The 22,066-nt window shown below is 34.6% G+C and overlaps 1 protein-coding gene across 1 annotated transcript in view; it reads right to left on the bottom strand.

Moving 5' to 3' along the window:
• The window catches only part of ASCC3 (activating signal cointegrator 1 complex subunit 3), a 260,498-nt gene that overhangs the window by 83,752 nt on the left and 154,680 nt on the right, over positions 1-22,066 (bottom strand). The window contains exons 15-20 of the mRNA NM_001305211.2: positions 15,529-15,720; positions 14,992-15,216; positions 8,116-8,235; positions 3,824-3,988; positions 2,843-2,929; positions 446-622 (exon numbers count right to left, since the gene is read on the bottom strand). Of these exons, the coding sequence (NP_001292140.1) occupies positions 446-622; positions 2,843-2,929; positions 3,824-3,988; positions 8,116-8,235; positions 14,992-15,216; positions 15,529-15,720 (966 nt within the window). The remainder of the gene's footprint in view (positions 1-445; positions 623-2,842; positions 2,930-3,823; positions 3,989-8,115; positions 8,236-14,991; positions 15,217-15,528; positions 15,721-22,066) is intronic.

Here is a 22,066-nt window from a genome sequence, read left to right as displayed (position 1 = left end):
AATAGTACACCTTTCTTGTACAAACCAAGGATGTGAATACAACACAAATTATGTTTTATAGAACAAAATACAGAATTACAAGGAACATAAACACAGATTGCAACAGTTTGCTAGATTCAGAAGAAAATTCAGTATGTTAAGAAAATCCTTTCACAGCAACTTCTATTAGAACTTCTAAATACAGTAAGACTATACATGTAATAAAAATAAAAAGAATATTCAAATTTATAAAAAAAAATATGCAGTACTCTCCTAATGTTGGATTTTGCAGGTCTTTTTCTACTTAAAAAAGTACATCATAAACACATGAAAGGCTTTGATTTTCAAATCAAATTGCATTAAAAACGAGTGTGCATATAAAAGTTTATTTACATAACTGTAAACATTTGGAAGAACGAACACAGCAGAAGCAGCAACAGATATGTAAAAAAAACTCTATTTTTACCTGCGCAACATATGCAGAATCTGAAATAAGGGAGAAGCTGTCCAACTCCCCTCTGCTAATATATGTTTGGAGGAGGATATTTATTTTTCCATAGTTGTTTTCCACACCTCCAGGAGCAGGAAGTTCACAGAAATCATTCAATAAGGTATCCAGCTCTTCTATTTCTTCTTCTCTAACCTAAAACAAAATTATACTATATAAAGAGGTTGGAGGACCTTGATAAAAAAACTTTTATACTAAAATCAAATATTCGGTATAATACAGTTACATTATTTTACAGCAGTCTATGATTTTAAGGAGAAAAAAAAATAGAAGCAAAATCACATCTTACAGAATGTAGCTAATAGGCTATAATTGAAACAATCTTAATAGTGACACAATTACATTTTATTATTCATGACCATCTATTAAGGCTGCCATTGACATACGAAAATTTGATATGCCACAAAAATTGAATCTTCTGACCCCACCATCCTTCATCTGATGAGATTTCATTTTTTATTTGACCAGAGTAAAACCTCTGTCCATCTGGATTGGGGCAATCTTGAATTAACATTAAATGTATTCATTATAGTTGTAGAGTTTGCATGTGGCATAACACATTTTTAACTCAAAACTGTGAAGTACTATGATTCATGATATTAAAGTTTTCACTGTTAATAAGATTAAGTCTCAATATGAGTAAAGAAATATTCATATCTATATTTTGAATAATGCATATCTTGTTACAATCTCACTGATGACCCTTACATGGCAAAAAATAGCATAAATCTACATATTCTTTGATTTACTGATAGTCTGTTAGTGTAAAACTTATTTAAAGAGGGTAAATGTTTGGGCCCTGCAGGGAACCAGCGGAAAGTAATTTTCATTTAGACTTGACTACCTGACATACAAAAGACCCTAATATAGTTGGGTTAAAAGCCCTGACTGTCCAGCCACCTACAGGAAAGAAAAAGATGAAGGACACAAACATCACAGATGACTCTAATGTCAGGGGAATGTTATGCTCTGCTTATATCAACATTTTTGATAGGTTTTTCTGCTTTTGCATAGTCCATATCAATGTTTTGGCTACAGCTGACTTTGCTATCTCAAAAGACAGAATTTAAAAAATTATTGTGGAGACATGTTTCTTATTATTAAAAGTCAAAATTCATATTCATGAAGAGGAATAAACCTGGAGTTACTCTTGTGCAATTCAGTTATTAGCTTTAACACCCAGAGCTGCACAGCGAGTGAATCACAACTAACTGCAACTAATATTGCACTGATGCGATATCATATAAATCTGAGAAAGCAAACTGGAAAAACTATGTTATAAGTTAAGAAGGATTGCTACTGACTTTACTACAAATACAGAAACATTTATCTTCCATATGCTTTCTTTTTAAATATTCAATTATGCTAAATTTAGATCTAGCAAAGCAGTATCACTATCGTGAATAAAACCTGTAGCTCTGAAAATATATGTATCACTGTGATACCTCACTGTTTATTATCTTATATAATACTAGAGGTTGCAGAATTTCTCCATTAGATAAAGAGATGGCAGTGCTCAGACAATGTGTGCAAATACGTAAATATGTAGACGGTGAAGGATTTACACTGCCAGTCCTCAGAGCCAGGTGAATGAGAGCCAGCTCTGATCTGAAAGTTGTATGACTGTGGTAAAATGGCAATGAGCCTGACCTAATAAACCCTGTAGAGTCTGGCTTGCACCTCTATGGGATGGAAGCATGTGCTAATAAGCTCAAACCAGCTTGCAAGTTATCTTATTATGTCCTACCAATAGAAGTGGCAAAAGGGGAGGCTGAAATTAAACTGAGCTTGATAGTAATCTTATAGCCTGTGCAATAGAACTTATGAAAATAACTTTCTAGATTTCATGTTGAAAATAGAATTCATCATTTTGATAATCTAATATTACCCTCTGCATGAATTATATCACAGAGTTAAATTCAGTGAGTCCTGTATCATTTCTTTTAAAGCAAATTTTTTTAAAGCAAATTCTTTTAAAGCACGGAGACATCTGAAAGAGACTGAGACTTCAAACAGAAATCATCGTTCTTGGATGCACCATACCAATAGACACTTATCTTCACCTGTTAATAATTGAGAAGCTGAAAAGTTCTTAAAAGCATTTAAAAGGAATTCTTGAAGATCCATAACTAGTCATTAAATGTGCACTACAGTTCAAGCTGAATTATAGACAAATTTGAATGAGAGCATATATAGTTCTTGGCAATCATTCCTACCTGGAAAACATACTATAATAGTGCTTAATATTTAACAGAACTTCAGTCCATAGAAAAGGAGCTTACTATTCAGGGAATGAGTACTACACAAGTGTCTAGTTCTAAAACATGTTATTTGCACTAAGCAATACAACTTTACCTTTATTTGTTCAAATTCTTCAGCTTTGGACACTATAGCAAGAATATCACCTTCTGTTTTATGAGCATCAAACAATTCATTGAAAGTCTATTAAAATAAAATAAATCAATTTAGTACTGAAAATAAAAATGCACATATAGAACAAAAAATAATAGTTAAGTAAGATTTTAAAAAGCATTTAAGATTAAGAGGCAAATAAGTAAGATTTTAAAAAGCATTTAAGATTAAGAGGCAAATAAGTAATTGGATTATCAGAGTGATGCAATTTAAACACTAAAAGTTTCCAGAATGACTTCACACTACCTTCAGAAAAATTAGTTCCCTCTAAACTCAGGCACCAAAAATTGAGTAAGATGCAATCATGCCAGTTCATAGACAAATATCTAGGATACATATAAGAAGATAAGTCTGTGAGACTAATTATACATGGTGACAATAAACAGTCAAAAATGACTAATGCGCTGATTCTTTGGCATTTATTTAAGAAAAATATCAATTTGCTATAGTAGAAAGCTTTTAAGATGAATGTATACTTTAAACCAAGCTTCCTGTGTACACAGTTTTGTGCCACCTTCCTCACTTATTTGCAACACAATACAATTAGTGCCAAAACTCGTTAAGATTGCATATGGCAAGCTGACAGAATTTTCATGCAGGAAAAGCCTTTTTATTATCAATATCTATTCCTGAATGTGCTACCATGCACCAATGCTTGCACAGAATGATAGTATCAAAATGCTTCTTCTAATCCACATAAAAGAAGGCAGACTACAGAAATTTCAAACCTATCTCATACCAACTCTATTTTTTCCACTGTTACTTTATATGTAGTTTCTATTTCCCTCTCTTCGTTTTGGTAAATATGATTTGAAAATATATTTTACAAATCAACTACATATTCTGTAGAATCTTACAACTATTTTAGGTATAGGTTCAAAAAGAAGGAAAAAAACCCCACAGAAATAGAATCATATATTTTACCTCTATAGTATTGTATTTAATATAGTAGTGGCTGGCAGTTCTGCCTAAATCTGTTGAAGAAAAAAAGCCGGTTCTTTCTTCAAAGCGAATCATGCGGGCTTTGTCCAGCTTCCTGCCAACTTCAATTACCAACTGTTCTCTGTGCTTTTCTAGACCTGGATCCATCTAGACACCAAATACACAGTTATTTGCATAAGTGGGAAAAAAAAAAGTATCAAATGAATCATTTTATTTTAATAACCCAGTACTAACGGAACGTAGTAAGTAAATGAATAGTAAGAATGAAGTAAAAGGAAAGTACAATCACTAAGTTAAGGTTTTATTGGGCTCTCTCTCACAAATAACAACTAAATTTACATTACTGAGCAAAAACTGACCATACATGACTAAGCAATCAAAATAATATTTCTTTTACAATGCTTTGAGGCTGTCACTACTACGTAGGCTGATAATATTATTAATAAAACAGAAGTGTGATTATAAAAGAAATGTACAACTAAGTATTTGAAAGAAATTTTAATAACATTCTTCACGAAAATTATCATTAAAGTAATATTTACCCTTTATGAAAATATTTCATCTGAAGTCATACCTAGCTTTGGTATCTGACATAAAAATAGTTTTTACTATTTATTTATTGCAAACAGAATATGCTTTGCATTGGATTGCTGAAATGATCGCTACCAAAAAAGCTATAATGTCTCCAAAAGCTTTGTGTATGTCAGCAGAGACATTCTAATTGCTGAGTTATAGACTTATTGTATAACCATTCATATTAGAGCCCACAAGAAGCATGTTGTCCTTAACACCATTTCTATTTATATCGAAGTTCAAGAACTTGAACATTTTGTCCAAGTAACAACGCACAATGACTCATTAGTATATAGACAACTGGGCAAAGCTCCTATCTGAATGGGACTGATGTATAATTGCGTGTTTCCACATCATGCACCTGGGAGAGCCAGACCCATAGGAATGGGTGAAAATGGATTCACAGTCATGTTAACCATCTGCTACATACGCACCTGAGATACAGCTCTAATTACACAAGCCATGGTAAGTCACCAACCTGAAAAGACTGAAACTCTGTTCTAGTATACAGGCAACACTTGCTTCAGATTCCTACTGAGTCATATCAGTCCTCTTGGTAAATCTGCACCAGAAATATATGACCAAAACTGCGAAAAGGACAAAGTTTGGAGAATCGCTATGCTTTGGCTTGTTCTGTTTTCCCCTGGACCAATATTCAGTTTCACCTTTGTGCTGAAGTGGATCATCTGGTGGCTGGTGAAGCAGTGAATGAATATAGCCATCTCCACAAAGCAGCTGCAAGACTAGTTCCTAATATTCCCTGTCTTCGCCATTTGCTCTGAAGCTGTTTCTGCTTAGTTATGGCTTGCCTTAGTTTCAAGTCAAAAGCTAAGATGACAAAGGTCTAGAATGCTTTTCTCAATAGTAAGTCATGCATCAAGGTCAGATTTCAGAGCAGAGGTGGTCAGAAAAAAAAAAAAAAAAGCAATTGGGATGCCAGATGTTTAACATTTCATAAAACTAGAGAAGAAAAAAAAATTCAAAACGCTTCCCTGTTCCTCTGGCAGCCCAAATTACCTGCCAGTCTTTTGCCTTACATACAAAAGGCCCTAGAGCTGTAACAGTAGACAACAGTAGACTAACTTTAAAACAAAACAAAACAAAAGGTTTTATCTTTAAAGAAAGGTCACTACTTTGAAAAGGCCTTGAAACAATATTCCAGTAGAGTAGAGAATCCTTGGGTAGCACCCTTGTTGCTGAACTTGCATAATTAGAAATCCCACAGAGTAAAAAGCTCCAGCCTAGAAGAGCTCTAAGCCACACTCTTAAAACAAGCCTTGATGTGTCCACTGAAAGAAACCAAGTGATTTGGAGTATAGGTATGCAAAGTCAAGAATGCATGATAAATTGTATTACTATTCATGGTGTTTTCTCTAGCAGAGAGAAGTGTTGGAGACATGCTCATGTAACTTTTCTAACAACTGCACATACTTCAAATTCAAATGCAATGCTTATAGGGACAAAAAGCTCTCTTTAACTGTAGGAACAACAAACAGTAGAACCAAAAAAAAAAAAAAAAAGAAGAGAAAACAGACAAAGGGGATATCTTAAAACAGACCTCACCTTCCATTTGGAACCCTAAATGAAAGGTGAAATGTCTGTAATTCATATCACAGTCTTCACTAACATGACACTCATATTGGCTCAACTCTTTCCTCCCACTTTGTTTCTCATAATAAATTTTGGCCATTTTCCCATCTCAATAAATACCATAATTGGCACTCCTGGCAGACAACGTGAAAAGTTGCTAATCAAAGTAGTGGGGCTGGATGAGTCTATACTGGATGGTCCAGAAACTGGCTAGGTGGGGAATGGCAATATGCTGAAGAGAACATGCAGGGCATGGAACATGTCAGTGCACAGCAGATGTACTCTTGCCTCCCTCTCTTTCTGTGCAGTACAAAACACTCCTTTCTGGGGACAGGCTGGACCTTTTGTGCTCTGAAGTAATCACTGGATGCGGTGAATACTTGGCTCCCTGTGCAAAGGGAAAGAAGTGCTTTGCATTTACGTAGCTCTACTGAACAGCTGGGAAGAGTGTGACCCATGATGATTATGCAGATATATGGATTCTGAATGGGTACCATTGGCTGTCAACCAAAACAAAGGCAGAAACTGGCACACTGTAATATTACTAAGAAACAATAAGTGGATACCTGTAACTGAAACAGAAGGAACAGAATGGCCTAAGCAAGCAAATCTATGGTTATGCCCACATCTGGCACTACATCATCTGTATACTCTTTGCCTCCAACACATAAAGAGCTTTTAAATCTAAAGCTGTTTTTGTAGAAAATACTGGCATTGTGTTTGCTCCCACATGAATGGATAACACTTCAAACTGATATAATTTGTTGCTGCTTTAACACAAATAGGAATACCTATTACCAGCACATCAAATCAGAAGGGCAGAGAGGAAAAGTGGCAGAAAAAGACAAGTGCTGGAAGTCTCCGCATTCTCAGCAGCTGAATAAAAATACAAAAATAAGAGGAGGGGGAAAAAACTCTTAATTATTTTTAAGTTTATAAAAACATTTCTGCTAGTGTTTTATTACTTTTTTTTTTACAAGGTTCCACAACTGCAGTCACAATTTTTTTTTTTTAAACTAAAATCAGTTTATAACACCGATCAAAAATACGTCTTGAAAAAGAAAAAAAAAAAAAAAGGCAGAATTTTATAAGAATAGGATAATAATTTTTACTTTTCATTTATCTATTACTTTGTGGTTTTGGATAGAGACATATCAACACAGGGCAACGTACTGTTGGAGCTTTCTTTTTTGTAGAAAATAGATTTGAGATGACCGGAGAAAGCCTAAATGTGTCTGCAGAAGCTGCTTAAACCACAGCCTACCTACTTTCCAGTGTAACTTCCAGCATCAGACAGAAAAGCCATCTGAAAAATATCTCCTAGCATATACATCTATGCATGTTACAATGACAGTGATACGTTCACAATATCATGACAAATGATGAAGTTACAAAACATATTCAGGACATGTGAAATAAAGTGCAATTACAACATATTTGCGACAGTTGCACCTGCACTATACTCAATTACCTATGTCCAAACTATGATAACATTGAATGCTTGTAACCAGCTATACAGAAAAAAGTAACAATATTTAGGTAATCAGTAAACTATGAAACACCTTAAAAATTTCAGAGAATGAATTGAACTTGAAAAAAACGTATGAAGTGTGCTCTGATTTCTATCAATACACGGAATAGTACTAAATAATAAATAAATGAATAAAAATCTTACAGCAATTAAATCACAAGGAAAAAAGCAATAAAAAGTGTGATTTTATAATTTAAAGATGTCACAGGATGGCATATGAACAGACGCTTACAGGAGTAAAAAAAAAAAGCCAGCAACTCAAGAATACTTTATCTTTTATATCTAGCCTACAATACTGAAACACTGACAACAGGCCAAGTTACATCAACTATCTCATAAAAATGAATGTTGCTCTTTGAAGCATAACTTGACCAGTTCAAATACATTTCTGCGTGAACAGAAGGGACCTCTTAATTTAGAGTTAAAAGTAGTCTGCTGCAAAAATTATCTTTCTTTTTCTAAGCACTTTAAAAGAATTGCTGACGTCAGGTAAGTAGAAATAGCAAATATTTATCCTCACATCAGGGAAGGATTACAGACCCAGAACAGGTTACAGATTTTTTTAAAATGCATTTTATACCTGATAAGCTTTGTGACTGATGCCATATACTAATGGATTTGCTCTCATCCGTACATAAAGATAAGTGTAACTTATCCACTTTACTGCTTCTTCCACATTAGTTACTGTTCCAAGAGCAATCTGGAGAGACGAAAAGAGAGAAAATTAAATGTATACATTATAGCTGAATGCAAATATTTGGCTGAAAACGTACTGAATTTAGTGCATTAGCATTAAAGAACACGTCAGTATGTTTCCAACTTAAATTATTTTAAAATAAACACAGCACTATATTTTGAATCAGTTATATATATGTGTCTTATGAGCATTCAATAACATGGTATGTTCTATGGCGTTATATTATAGGTAGTCATCCATATGATTCTTGGCACTGCTTATAGTATCAACAAATAAAAGATAACGCTGAGATAGCTTATTCAGAAAGTACCAAAATTCTTGAGTAAATGTACTCACGGTAATTTAAAGACCATCCTTAAAAGAAACCCTACAATTAAAAGATTATGTTTTCATATCAATATAAATGCACGTTCTGGTCTTAAACTAAATGATTCTGACAGTCTTAAGGATTTTCTTTGTCATGTCCCCCTATTCTGACTTATATTTATAGTCCTTAAAAACAGTTTGTTCCTTTTGTAACTAGAAGTTAAACATACAGGCACCTGCTACATTTTTTGTTGTACCAAAGCGTAATAAAATGTAACAATATGCACATAAATATACCCATATTTCTTTCTTTTTTTTTTTTTTTTTTTTTTCCCCCCCAAGGACAATCAGGTATATAAAAAGTGTTTTTTTGTTTTTTTTTTTTCTCAGTAACTTCTTCTAATTCAGTAGTTCTTTTCAAACTACTTACGGTTTTTCAGACTACTTATGGTATAGACATTGTTACACAGCAACTTCAGCAATATTTTCCATTAGCTACATTCAGTAGAACAAATTTATTGCTTGTTCTATTTAATTTGATTTTAGTGGGAGAATTTAATATTTCCTGTTTGCCTCAGAAACAAATATTTTTTGGTTGTGACTAGTTCCTTAAAACAAGCAAAAATTCCTCTTGCTGAAATTCTGTGATCTGTCAATATTATTTTTTAACGTTATTTTTGTTTTGTGGGTGCTTGGCTTTCATGTGAGCATGCCTCTTGATTTGGAAAAACTATAAAACCCTATAAAAGTGATTTTATACACATGTTCAGATCCAAATATCATTAAACACCATAGAAATTCATCTTGAAATAACATAAATAGCCATTCATAGCTATTCATAATAGCTATTGCTATAATAGCAATAGCTATTCATAGCTATTCAAAAATAGTAATGCAAGACGGTTCTGCCCTCAGTTAAAAGCTTAAATAACTTAAAACATTGTTGATTTCAATGACTAGTATCAAGAAGCAATCCACGCTTGTTTCTGAAGTGTTTCTCTGTTCAACAGCATACAAAGGCCAGGGGAAGCCCCATTCTGTTGTTTTACAAAGTGTATTGCTATATAACGTGTGGAAGTAGCTAGAAAACATTTTTAAAAATTCAGTTTTTCACAGACTAGTAGAGGGATGACATTTAATACAGCTTGCACATTATTACTCTGTTTGCTACTGAAGGTTAATTTCAGCATCTGATTCCACCATTCAAATCTATCTCATTGCACAACTTGAAATAGTATAACAACATTGTCCAGGCATAACATTTTACCCTCACTTTCACAATCATAAAAAGATAAAATTATCCTTTTAGAAGACAGTGAAATCTGACAATTCAAAAATTAAAAAAAAAAAAAAAGCCTTTTTTTTTTCTTTCAAATAACTCATTTTATTACTGGCAAATTAAGTATTTTCACAGTTAAAAGAAAAAAATGAGAAAAAAACATTGGGTTATAAGTAATTAATTTAATGTAACACTAGTTAATGTAACACTACACTCCGCCAATTTCGATGAACATTCACTGAATACTATGCAGAGGAAAAAAGATAAGCTACTTCTAATTATTTGCTGCCATCTAGTGTTCAAGTAAAGCTCTCACAGATGATTTAACAAAAGCACACATTTTCAAACAGCGAGTGACACAGGAGTAATCCCATTAATGCAAACACCTAAGAGTAATTTCAAAACAAATGATTTACAAAATTAGGAGATCTTTGCTAGGTTCAAGGACATTTAGTATTCATAGAGCCAATAGATAAGGTGATTCTTCATTAAAGAAAAAAATTCTAAATTTTCTAGCGTCCAGTAAACCATACAGTAGTTATGCAGGTAATATAAAGAATCACAGAATCATAGCGGTTGAAGGGATCTCTGGAGATCACACAGCCCAACCCTCCCTGTTAAATCTGGTTCCCTAGAATAGGTTACACAGGAAAACATCCAGGTGTATATCTCCAGAGAAGGAGACTCCACAAACTCCTTGGGGTGAGATTGTTCCAGTGTGTTGTTTGCACCAGTTATCACAAAACGTTGACTGCAAGCAGCAGTCACTGATGAGGTCACTGGTCTCATACAGGTCAGGTCACTTCCCAGGACCAGGGCACAAAACTTCACCTCCCCCTAGTGTATGCATCATGCCCAGATGAGCCATGTAGTCACTCAACTCCTCAGTAACGTCTTTAGAAAGGCTTTGAAGGAATTCTGTCTCTTCTGATACCTGTTGCAGCTCATACTCCACCAAGACGAAAAGCTTTAGATTGAGAAAGGCAAAAACTAGCTTAGATTTGGTCCACCCTAACCAAAGCAGCATCTTATTTATCTTTCTGGCTCAACAACAAAATTGTAGGGAAATGCATGGAAAAGAACATCTCTAGGGGAAAGTATTTCTACTGTCCAGTGCTGCAAATTTTCTCCTGTTTCCAGCTCCTAGGGGAAGGAAGAAGCCCCAGAAACAAGCTGGGGTCCAGCTGTGGCTGACAGGGAGGGTTCTATCAGGTGGAAACAATTAGGGAAGGAATGGTGACCTGCATTGTATAAGTATTGATGATAGTTCCCAGATAAGTTAAAGTTTATGGCCTAATTAAACCACATCCCCCTGCATCTTATCCTTCTTCCTGTAATTCCAAAAAAAAAAAAAAAAAAAAAATACAGCTGTAGGTATTTTCTGTTTGCCAGCTGGTCAACTGACCCAGGACTCTCTCCTCTCAGTTAAGAATACTAACCAATTAATTTATTTTGTGTTTTACTTTCCACTATGCCCAGTGGGCACAGCATCAGCAGAAAAGGAAAAGGGAGTATCTCCATGCCTACGCTGAGCATCATGTGCTACTTACTACTCTTCTGCTCATTTCTAGAAGAAGGAAACAAACAAACAAACAAAAAATCAAAAAACCCAAAGCAAGTCCACAGGATAGAATTCTCAGTGGATAGATGTGTTGAAGTCTTATCTTTGGTATCAACTCAATGAAGTTGGGTGTATTTCAGCTTTTCCCACAACCTAGCTTTTCTAGAAACAAATATAGTGGGCACTCAAATCAACATGCTGTTCTGAGACTGCTCTTCAGCATCCGCTGTTAGCTAAAGATAAGCAAGCACCACATAAATTTCCTCTGAATTCTTAAAATAATGCAACTCGAGATTTTCAGTTAAAGATAATACCCTGGCATTTAATAGCTCTACACAGATTTTTATGCCATTTTCATACAGACTTTGAGCTACACTAGACACAACTGCCTGCAGTGAGCAGTTCCACAATCTAACTCCCCAGCTGGCAACCTTTTGCATTTTCTGAACCTGTCACTGACTCAACCCAGCAAGTATTTCCTGGTTCTTGTCCCCAGAAAAGTACAGTATTTTGTCATGTCATTCTTACTTCATAAAACTCTATTATGTCATGTCCTATTTTCCTTGGTACTGATCTGAAGAATGCAGGTATGCCTGTGCGTTCCTTCCATAGAAGTGGATCTATTCCTTTGTCTATCACTATTTGAAAATTTCCTACTTCTATAGAATTCATTATGAAATCAGAATTAAAAATACTCACATTTTACCCCCTCATTATCCAAGCTTTCTTTCCCGCACAACATAAACCTGGCTACAAAATTCAAGGCTCTGAATTCCACTTTGTGATTGTGCAGCTTGGATTACACACTGCATTATATCAAATACACGAATCATTGCCTCATTCATAGCTGCTACCCACTCCTGGCAAGAGACCTGATCAAGCACATTTGCTTTTGGAAGCCTGGAGTCTTCCTATGTTTCCAACTGTTGTCTTCATTTTATTTGTTTTTAATTCAGCTATTGATTTGCTTATAATAAATTAAGAATTCCAGGAGTTTAGAGGTACTTCTGGCCTTTCTTTGGTTTCTCTTTACAACCACAGCATGGGCATTTGGAGCATTTGAACTCCCTGAATGGTTTGTAGCAAAAGCAGACTCTCTTCGTAAACCATGTAATGTTGTTATATAACTGCAGATTTTCTGTTGCTCATAGAAGTCTCGGTTATGGTAAAAATACCAATGGGCATCAGCTTACTGTCTACATTTCTGTGACAAATCAGTCAACAACATACAGTTAGTCTTCATATAGTGCTATTGTTGCTGACAAAAGCATAGTATTTATAAAAGATGGCAAAAATTGAGTGTGCTTCCTAAGACTAACTACTGGTCAATATGATGGATTACATTTTAAATGTATTTACTTTTTCAGAACACTGCAGCCTTCAGAATAGTCATCACCAGCTACAACATGATTTCAAAAACTCCTGTATCCTTCTCAGAATATTCCACTGACTAGGATCAAATCAGAACGTATAGAAGTTTAAGCTGATACCAAATATAAAGAAATGAAGTTATTTACCAAAACAAACAACCCAAAACCTGACACGAGAAGTTCTTGTAACTGCTCTAAGCATTGATTTCCTGTAATCTGGCAGGCACTAATTTTTTCTTGAATATCATAACAGCACTCAGATAACAAAACAATAGCAGTTTCATGCCCTTGTTACCCCACTGGCTTTCAGCATTTTGCATTTGTGCTTTTACTAAAAAACTATCACAGTGATTAACAAACCTCTCACTGCAACTTCATCTGTTTTAGCTGTACTGAAGCCACATCACCTACACCACTTTAAAGCCATGAGTAGACTGCTATTTTCAGATAAAACTACAATTACCCTAAAGTTCGAAAAAGAAAAAAGAAATAGGTGGCCTTTAAAGAAATATAGAACATACTTTTCTATACTTTACTATTGTGGCTAGGAGAATAAAATAAAATATTGCCTATACTATTTTATTCTGGCATCTAACCATAACAGTTTATTTTTGATCACTTTTATATATTCATTTATTTACACTTCATACAGAATATTTGCTTGTTATTGCCGAAACTGAAAATTTAATCTTCTGTCTACACTAGATAAATAGTTTTCTGCACTTTTCTCTAAATCCCCAAATCTATGGTAGAACTGCTAGTTTAAATATTTTTCATTATACTGCACGTGATATACTTCATGTGTATCTTTGATTGCATAAGTTTAGATGGATACACACTACAAAACTAATGTTTTCTTCTGCCGTTCTATTATTTTGACAAGGTGGGAGAATTAACTTCTTAAAGCTGCACCTTTGATGTAACCAAATTATTTCTGCCGTGTACTAGCAATATTTTTCAGAGTACTACTTGGATAGACTATTACTGTTAAAAGTCACTACATTTCAACAGAGCTTTCCTCTACATTTAGAATTCCAGTCAAGTTTACATATTTGAAAAGAAATAACTTAGCAAAAAATATATACTTACTTGGACAAATACCTTTTTTTAAGATAAAAATCTGAATAAAGCTTCATGAATAAGATTGCTTTTATTGTTGCTAGTCTTATCTAAAATTGTTGCAACAAATTGGGGTTTTTTTGGACAATTTTTTTATGTTTTATCATTTCTATTCTAACCACAGAGAGCCCTTTTTCCTTTGACTGTTAGCAATGTGCGCATGCAGACTAGAAAGCCAATTGTAAGTGTGGACAGGAAGCTGAGGAAGGTAATTCTCCTACGACACTCTGCTTTTCTGAGATCTCAACTCAGCCTAACAAAGTTGTAGGTGCCTCATTCCTAGCAATGTTCAAGGCGTGTTTAGATGGGTCTTTGGGAAACCTGGTCTAATGGAAGGTGCCCCTATCATGGCAGGTGGGTTGGAACTAGATGATCTTAAGGGACCCAAACCAAAATATTCTGTGATTCTATGACTTCTTAACCTTTTCTTCCTCTCCATAAAATATTTAATGAATGTAAATTCACTTGCACTCTTTAAAAAAAAAAAAGCTGAATATTACACTTTAGCTGAATGCCTCTATCTTAAGAAAGTTTAAATTTCTGAAGGTTTCTTGTAAAAAAGTGTATGTCTGTATACACAGATTCTTAACTGGTTAATAAATTAGATAGTTTTTGAATAGTTTTAATACACTGGAAGCTGGTACTCTCATTATAACCATAGCACTTTAAATAATCAAATGCATTTTCTTTGAACTTGAAGCAAACTGAGAACTTGCAATTTATAATAAACCAGTTACCATTGGTTACCACTGTGAATCTGACACCGAAAACAAGAGTTTAAGATAAATATGTTATTCTTGCTATGTTGCAGTCAACCAACTGAAGTAAGTTTACTTATATAATAACATGTTTTCATCTCTTGAGGATTTTAGTTTGCTATGTGTTTCTACAGCTTTACCTTAATATTTTGGTCCTCCATACTACTTCTAATATCTACTAACTTTTGTATAAGACCCCTGACATTTTCATATCTAGCAGTTCATTCCTCTGTAAAATACATGCTTACAGTAACAAAGATTCCATTTTAGATATTTGAATTGTGAAAATAACACTTTTTCTTTTTTGTTTCAAATAATATTAATCCTTCTAGATTTGTTAGTTTTTCAAAATAATTCAAAAATTACCTCTGCATTTAGGTTGTCGGCAAGACTTTCAAGAAACTGGCTTTCAATTGGATTCTGCTGAGTAAGAAGAGTCAGGTAATGACTGAGTTTATCATGAGTTGTAATAATGATGCCTTCTCCGAATTTGTCAAACTGAGGCCGTCCGGCTCGACCAAATATCTGCATGACATCTAAAATTCCAAGGTCAACAAAGGAGCCTCTTTTCGCAGCATATATTTGTGTTCCCTGATTGAGGAAAAGTTAATAAAAATTAACATAAATACACATGAACATAATCCTGATGAGCTGAATACTGAAATTAGGCAAATACAGCATGATTTCAGAAGTGTACTTTAACTAATCCTTTCATAATCTTCGATATATTTAAATCTTTACTATACAAACTAGGCTCCCACTAGTAAGAATCAGTTTAATGAGATATAAATAACATTTCAAGTCCATCAGACATTTCCTCTCCAGCTCCCAAACCCACAATAAAGATCTTGCTATCTTTGTTTTGAGACAGATAACCATGTGCAGAATAATATAAGCTCTTACCTTAATAACAACAGCATGAGCAGGAAGATTGACACCCCAAGCAAGTGTAGCTGTACAAACTAGGACTTTGATATGTCCATTAGAGAACAGGTTCTCGACCAAACTTCTGTCTTGCCGCAGCATTCCTGCATGATGAATACTAAATCCATCTGGAAACAGCTCACGCAACTGCTTATTTCTGGATCTCTGTACCTAGAATAGAAAAGCATAAATATTAAATTCACTTTCAATTGCAGTACAAGAAGCACTGTATTTAAAAAAAATACAGAAAAATAAACAACTGAATATTATTCTGAGTCATATGAAAGGAACCATTTATATTAACACTGAACTTTTTGTTAGCACCAGTATGTCACAATTTGCTGTAAGTGAATTTGAATCATTTTCATGCTTTCCAAAGAATACACCTCACTGTTCAAAGAATACTATTTTTAAAAATACAGCTTAATGTAAACAGAGTTCCAAATCTACTGATAACCAGTATGGACATTGGAATGGACAATTCACGTATCTCTTTTCCTTAAAAGTCTTTCAGTCTATGCAAGCAGCTAAAACAGGCTTAAGTAGCAGGCCACAAGCAGGAAGGGATACCATTCCCACCTCCTGCCATTGCATCTTGGCACAGTGTGGATTAAGAAGCTGACAACAAGTAACCAAACTGTTTACCTACCCCTCACTTTTACCTTTTCCATATATGGGAGGATGGAGTATCAGTTTGGAAAAATCTCACCCTCCAGCCTCCCTCTGCATAAGATGCACGTAAAGAATGTCTCCCTTACTGCTGGGTGCCAGTTTTACCATGCTTCTCATGAACTGAAGAGGGACTCAGAGTTGAGAAAAGATAGTATTTTTCACTTTTGTACACTAAAATCTAAAACTCAAATCACTTTGAAGCATGCCTTCCAGAAGGAGCAAGGAAGAAAAAAATAAACCCAAACACTTAGACAGGAAACCCACGCCGTCAAAGCTCATGCCATTGTAGCCAATTGGAAACAACGCTCTTTCTTTTCAGAAACAAGGCTTTAAGCCAAAATTCAAGTATCACAAAAAATACAGCTCTTTTATTACAGCTAAGATGGATGACAGGAGAAAAGAAAGAATAGCCCAGGTGTAAACTAGAATAAAAGAATAAAAAACTTAGAATATAAGCTTTTATAAGTTTAAATAGAAGGACACAGAGCACGCTCTATGCAACCTCTTTTTATCCTGGACCCTGGCTACTGGTTCCTCAGATCTTCATATTTCAATGCATTTATTTGTCACAAACACCTTTTATTTTTATCCCATCTCTTTTGCAAACCACTGTCTTCCAAACCTGATCACTGCTAACTATGACACCAGAAGGGTTCCTGTAATGATGCTGATCTTTCCCCAAAATAGATTTCATTATTATCACTGTCAACAGAGAATCATTATTTTTCTATAGGCCACAGGATAATAACATTTATTTTTCTCTTTTTCCTTTTTTTTTCTGACACTCTATTTTTAGCCCTGCAGATTACAGTGAATTAATTATAGACCAAATTATTATTATTTTTTTTCAATCTCTATATTTATTTGTACCTGACACATGGCCACTCAAAGTTGACTTAAGAGATACAGACTGGGTAAAGAAAAATACAGTTTGTATTACTGGCATACTGCCAAACTTGAACAATAAGTCTCTGCAAACACAGAAATAAATAGGGAGATGGGAATGCAATTATAAAAGAGGACATTAAAAGAAAAATACTGTAGGAAAAACACTTTTCCTACCTTCACAATTCTCAACTTCTCAATGTCCAATCTTTTCTGTTTCAGGCATAACTATTTCCTATTTACTTAAAGGAAATCAAACTCAGCTTTTAACTATACATTAATTATTGGCAAATTTAATTAATGCTACAATGCTTAAAAAATGAATTAAAAAAAGAAACAGTTCATGACATGTTTTTTTTATGAGACAGAATGGAAACAAGCGCATTATAATAAACACAAAGGCACCAAAGATTGCATTTATAATACATCAACAACAAATCCCACAGACAAAAGGCATGTAGAAAATTCACTTCAGTAGCAAAGCAACGAATAATTGCGACACAGCAATTTGGATTGATCTTGACTACATTCAGAACTTGCTGTAAGCATTAAACAACACAATTAACTTGTATCTTAAAAAAAAAGCACATATTTGTATGTGATAGAACAGCTGTCAGAAATTCTACTTTTTTAGTAGAGCTTCATGGGTCTCACATGTCTATTTTGCAGATCTAAAGGTAACCATTTTTCAAAAAGCGCAATTATTCAACATCAAAAATTACACTCCATATATTACCCATAGCTGAAAATCTTGCTCTTAAACTCGCACAATCTAAAAAATTACATACTTCTGTTTGTAACCTTAACGCTTATGTTGCCTAACTCCCATGGAAAAATGGGCCAATTTAGAAATAGGAAACTAGAAGAATCAAATATTTTTCTATATATGGGGGGAAACTTTTATTTGTTTATAGAATCATAGAATGGTTTGGCTTGGAAGGGACCTTTAAGATCATCTTGTCCAAACCCCCTACTATAGGACAATAAACTTCCCTCCTGCCCCATCCAGCCTGGACTTGAATGCTTCCAGGGAGGGGGCACCCACAACCTTGCTGGGCAACCTGTTCCGGTGTCTCACCACACTCACACAGTAAAGAATTACTTCCTGATATCTATTCTAAATCTACCCTCTTCCAGTTAAACAAAAATTCCCCTCATCCTGTCCCTCATCCCTCCCCAGCTTTTCGCTAGGTCCCCTTCGGGTACTGGAAGGCCACTATAAGGTCCCCCTAGAGCCTTCTCTTATAATTAAATGAACCTCTGGTATATACCAGTACTTCAGAGAAAGGAACTTGTGAACACAGAAAAAAGGGAAAAGGGAACATTTTGTGCGAGAGAACACACTAAAACATGGCAATGACAGTCTGACTAGGATTCAAGTACAAGCTTTAATCCTGTAAAAACATGCAGTTACAGCTATACCAAACATTTGTGTGTTTAGAAAGAATATTCACATGCTCCTAAAATCTACTAAACTAACCTGAAGATACTGAAGACTTCATTAATTGTATTGAAATCACTTTAGTTTCTTTAGTAAATTTGTGGACATTTGAAATTACGAAGTTAGTTCAAGAACACCTGAGGTACCAAATTTTACAAACACTTGAGTACATGTAAGAAAAAACTAAAAATCAGAGATATCTCAGTGACAGCTTAGGTGACTGCTTACACTATGTACACCCTTAATGGCAGTATATTTGCAGACAAACTTTCTTAAATGTTTCCTTCAATGAATTGCATGATTGTTCTACTAAATCCAGATGTAAGTGGTTCTAGAGACAGCAAAACCAACAATTACAATGAAGTCTGCTCCAAAAGTAATGCTTCCTATTTTACTATTTTGTCCCACGATGTCAGAGGCAGATGTTGGTAGTATGACAGTAAAGGATGAACCTTTTTGCCAATATTATGTTTTGTTGCTGCATGACAGATGGCAGTAGAGAGGAAGTCTGACAAAATGGTATCTGACATGGAAGTATGTATGAAGCAAAGGTGTGTCACTGAATTCCTCCATGTGGAAGAAAATCACACCCATTGACATTCATTGATGCTTGCTGAATGTTTATGGGGACCAGAGGATTTGAGCACAGACAATCAGTGGGTGGTATATTTCAGCAGTGAAAGACAAACCACATTCTGGAAAGCCACGCAGATTTTCATGAGTGCAGCATGAAGGCTTTAGTTCATTGCTGGTGAAAATGCATGGCTAATGGTGGTGACTATGTTGAAAAAGAGTACTGTGTAGCTGAAAATTCTATCAAACAGTGTTATTGTGCTCTTTGTATCTGTTGTTGTTTCCATGGAAATAAATAGGAGGCACTATTTTTAGAGTGCCCTACATATATAATAGAAGTGAAACTATAAAATGCTAGAGTATCCCTCATCTTGCTTTATTACAGACTAAAGCATTTTGCTTAAAATTTATATGAAATGTTACTAAGTGCCTCAGGTGTATGAAGAAGTTATGACCTCTGGGCACTGGTCGTCTGATTAGAATTGATTTTCCTTCCCCGCCCATATCACTCAAGAGGGCTGCAGATTTATGACCTCTGTTTACATGTGCGCATGTATCTAATATACCATGTAGTAAATAAATTCCTAGTTAGCTTGCTGACATCTATATTTCTCCTTTAAAAATTTTAAATTTCATGCTCATCTTGATCAAGACATTAAAAATATCACAATTAGACATGGAAGAATGTACTTAATTTTGACAAAAAATTAGGCATATGTAGCAAACAAACCCTGAACATTTAAACATTTAAACAAGCCTTAGGGCATTTCACCAAAGACTTAAATCAGCAACAAAAAAGATAACTTCCTTCACAGTCCTCCTTTCCTTTACTTGCACCTGGTATCCCAAAGGTGTTATCATTCCTACAGACCATGCACCACATGCTTTTTATCTGAACTATATATATATCCTAAACAAACCATCAAGAATTAAACTTTTAATAGGCTTATAGATTTTTTTCTTATTTTATCTAAATAAATAAATTTAAAAAACCACTAAAAAAAGATAATAAAGTTTAATTACAAGAAGCAGCTGCCAATAATTTACTTCTTAATAGGTGAAAGGTGAAACAAAAGTTAGTATCTTCACTGATCTCAGATTGCTGTGCTTTTCTTGGACAAAGATTGCCATTAGTTGGTAAAATCAGATTTTATTTTTCTTTCTGTAGATTACTTCTTCCTCTGTTCTGCTTCTAAATTCTGGGAATATGTTTGCAACTTTGAATTTCAGTGTTTTTTTTCCCTAATAACACTTTTTGACAATCATGAATTTCCCTCTAGCAACAGAAATTGCACAGGGTATTCTAGGATTTTTCTCATGATTGCCCTACTGCAGCAAAACCTCACTCATCTGATTGTAAGACTCAATCATCATAATTTTCCCTCTGCAGAGTTCACAATAGGGCAGCACTTGCATTTTGCTCACAATGCACCATCATATTTGTTCACTGGTTTGGGCAATGCTGAGCATTTCATTCCCATCCTTTGTTCTTTGCACTGTCATAGCACTCTGCAAATTATGAGCCTCGTTAGCCTCATCTGCTGAGTGTTGGCACTCAGCATAGGTATCACAAAGACCTAAAACAAACAAAATAAGGTACTGAATGGCTGTTTCTATTAATGCTACTAGTGTGTGATGAATGTTCAGTTATTTCCAAAACAATGAATTTGTATCTTTCCTAAAGAGATCAGAATCTGTAACTCTTTCACTGACCTTCTACATTTCTTAAAGCTGCAAGAAGACAAAAGCCTTCTTTACTTCATTCATACACATAACTGTGCTGCTGAATCTGATCTACCTGACTCATTTAAAGAATAATGAATGCCTTTCAAAATTCATTAGATTAAAGTAAGATCCACTAAGAAAGTGAAGGGGGTCTGAGAAACGCAGAATGAAAAAATGACAAGTTGAAGATTCCATCTTTGGGCCTACTCCTGCTCCATAAATACAAAAACAATTAACAGGACATCTATACATACGAGGACTGAGAGAAATGGCATTAAATGCATTCAGGTTTGCAGACTTAGAAATTATGAAACTAGAGAGTTGTTTTTTTTCTTTATTTTACACGACTGGAGATTTGTTCACTGGCTATTTCATATTAACAGAAATAAAGGTGCAGTTTAATCTGGCTGTAGAAACCTAAGTTACATATAAAAAACTTGTGATGAAGCTCACCTTAAAAATATACACAACAGTTCAATGTGTTGGATTGAGACAGTGCTTCTGTATTGATATGCCCTCACATTACTTCCCTTGCTCTTTCCTGGGAACAACAGCATTGCTGTCACTGACTGATCACAGTGAGGCTGATTCCTGTCAAGAACTCAAGGATTACTGAGAGCTTTACTCAACAAAGAGGACTTACATGACCTAACTGATCATTTCTGGGTGGATGTAGGCTGGCCAATATACTATTCTACTTAATAAGTATGCACACTCATTCTCTAAATCTCCAGTCTTTTAATGTATCTAGCTATTAACTTTGTACAGTTATCCCAGTGTAATATCTCTGTCTAACACTTACTCTTTCACTGAGTTATAATTAGTGGGTACCCAGCAAGATAGTATTTGAAGAAGGTAATTCTAGCAAATAAATGTGAATCAGTTTGAATTTCTCCTGGAAGAGTCAATAATTTAATTGTCTCCCCCTGGAGATTTAAGTTCACTGCATTAAAGTTAGAATTGTTTAAACCTATGAGTTACTGCTCTGATCAATTTACTGAAATCATCTCAGTAACTTCTGTAAAGTGCTCTAAAAATACCTCTGAAGGAGAAAGAGGAGAGTAGTGTGACTGCTTTGCTTAAACACATTCCTCCACAGTATATTCTATCAATGTAAAGATAACAGTTCTTCAAGTGAAATCATCAGGAACACAATTCAGGAGTTATTTTCTGTATTACAGTATTACAACTGGTTTTCTTCTGAACTTTATCCTCTTTGTG

The sequence above is a fragment of the Gallus gallus genome, chromosome 3 (genome assembly GCF_016699485.2).
Source record: "Gallus gallus isolate bGalGal1 chromosome 3, bGalGal1.mat.broiler.GRCg7b, whole genome shotgun sequence".
NCBI lineage: Eukaryota > Metazoa > Chordata > Aves > Galliformes > Phasianidae > Gallus > Gallus gallus.
The sequence above is the reverse complement of the archived record's forward strand: the minus strand, read 5'-3'. Positions and strand labels throughout refer to the sequence as shown.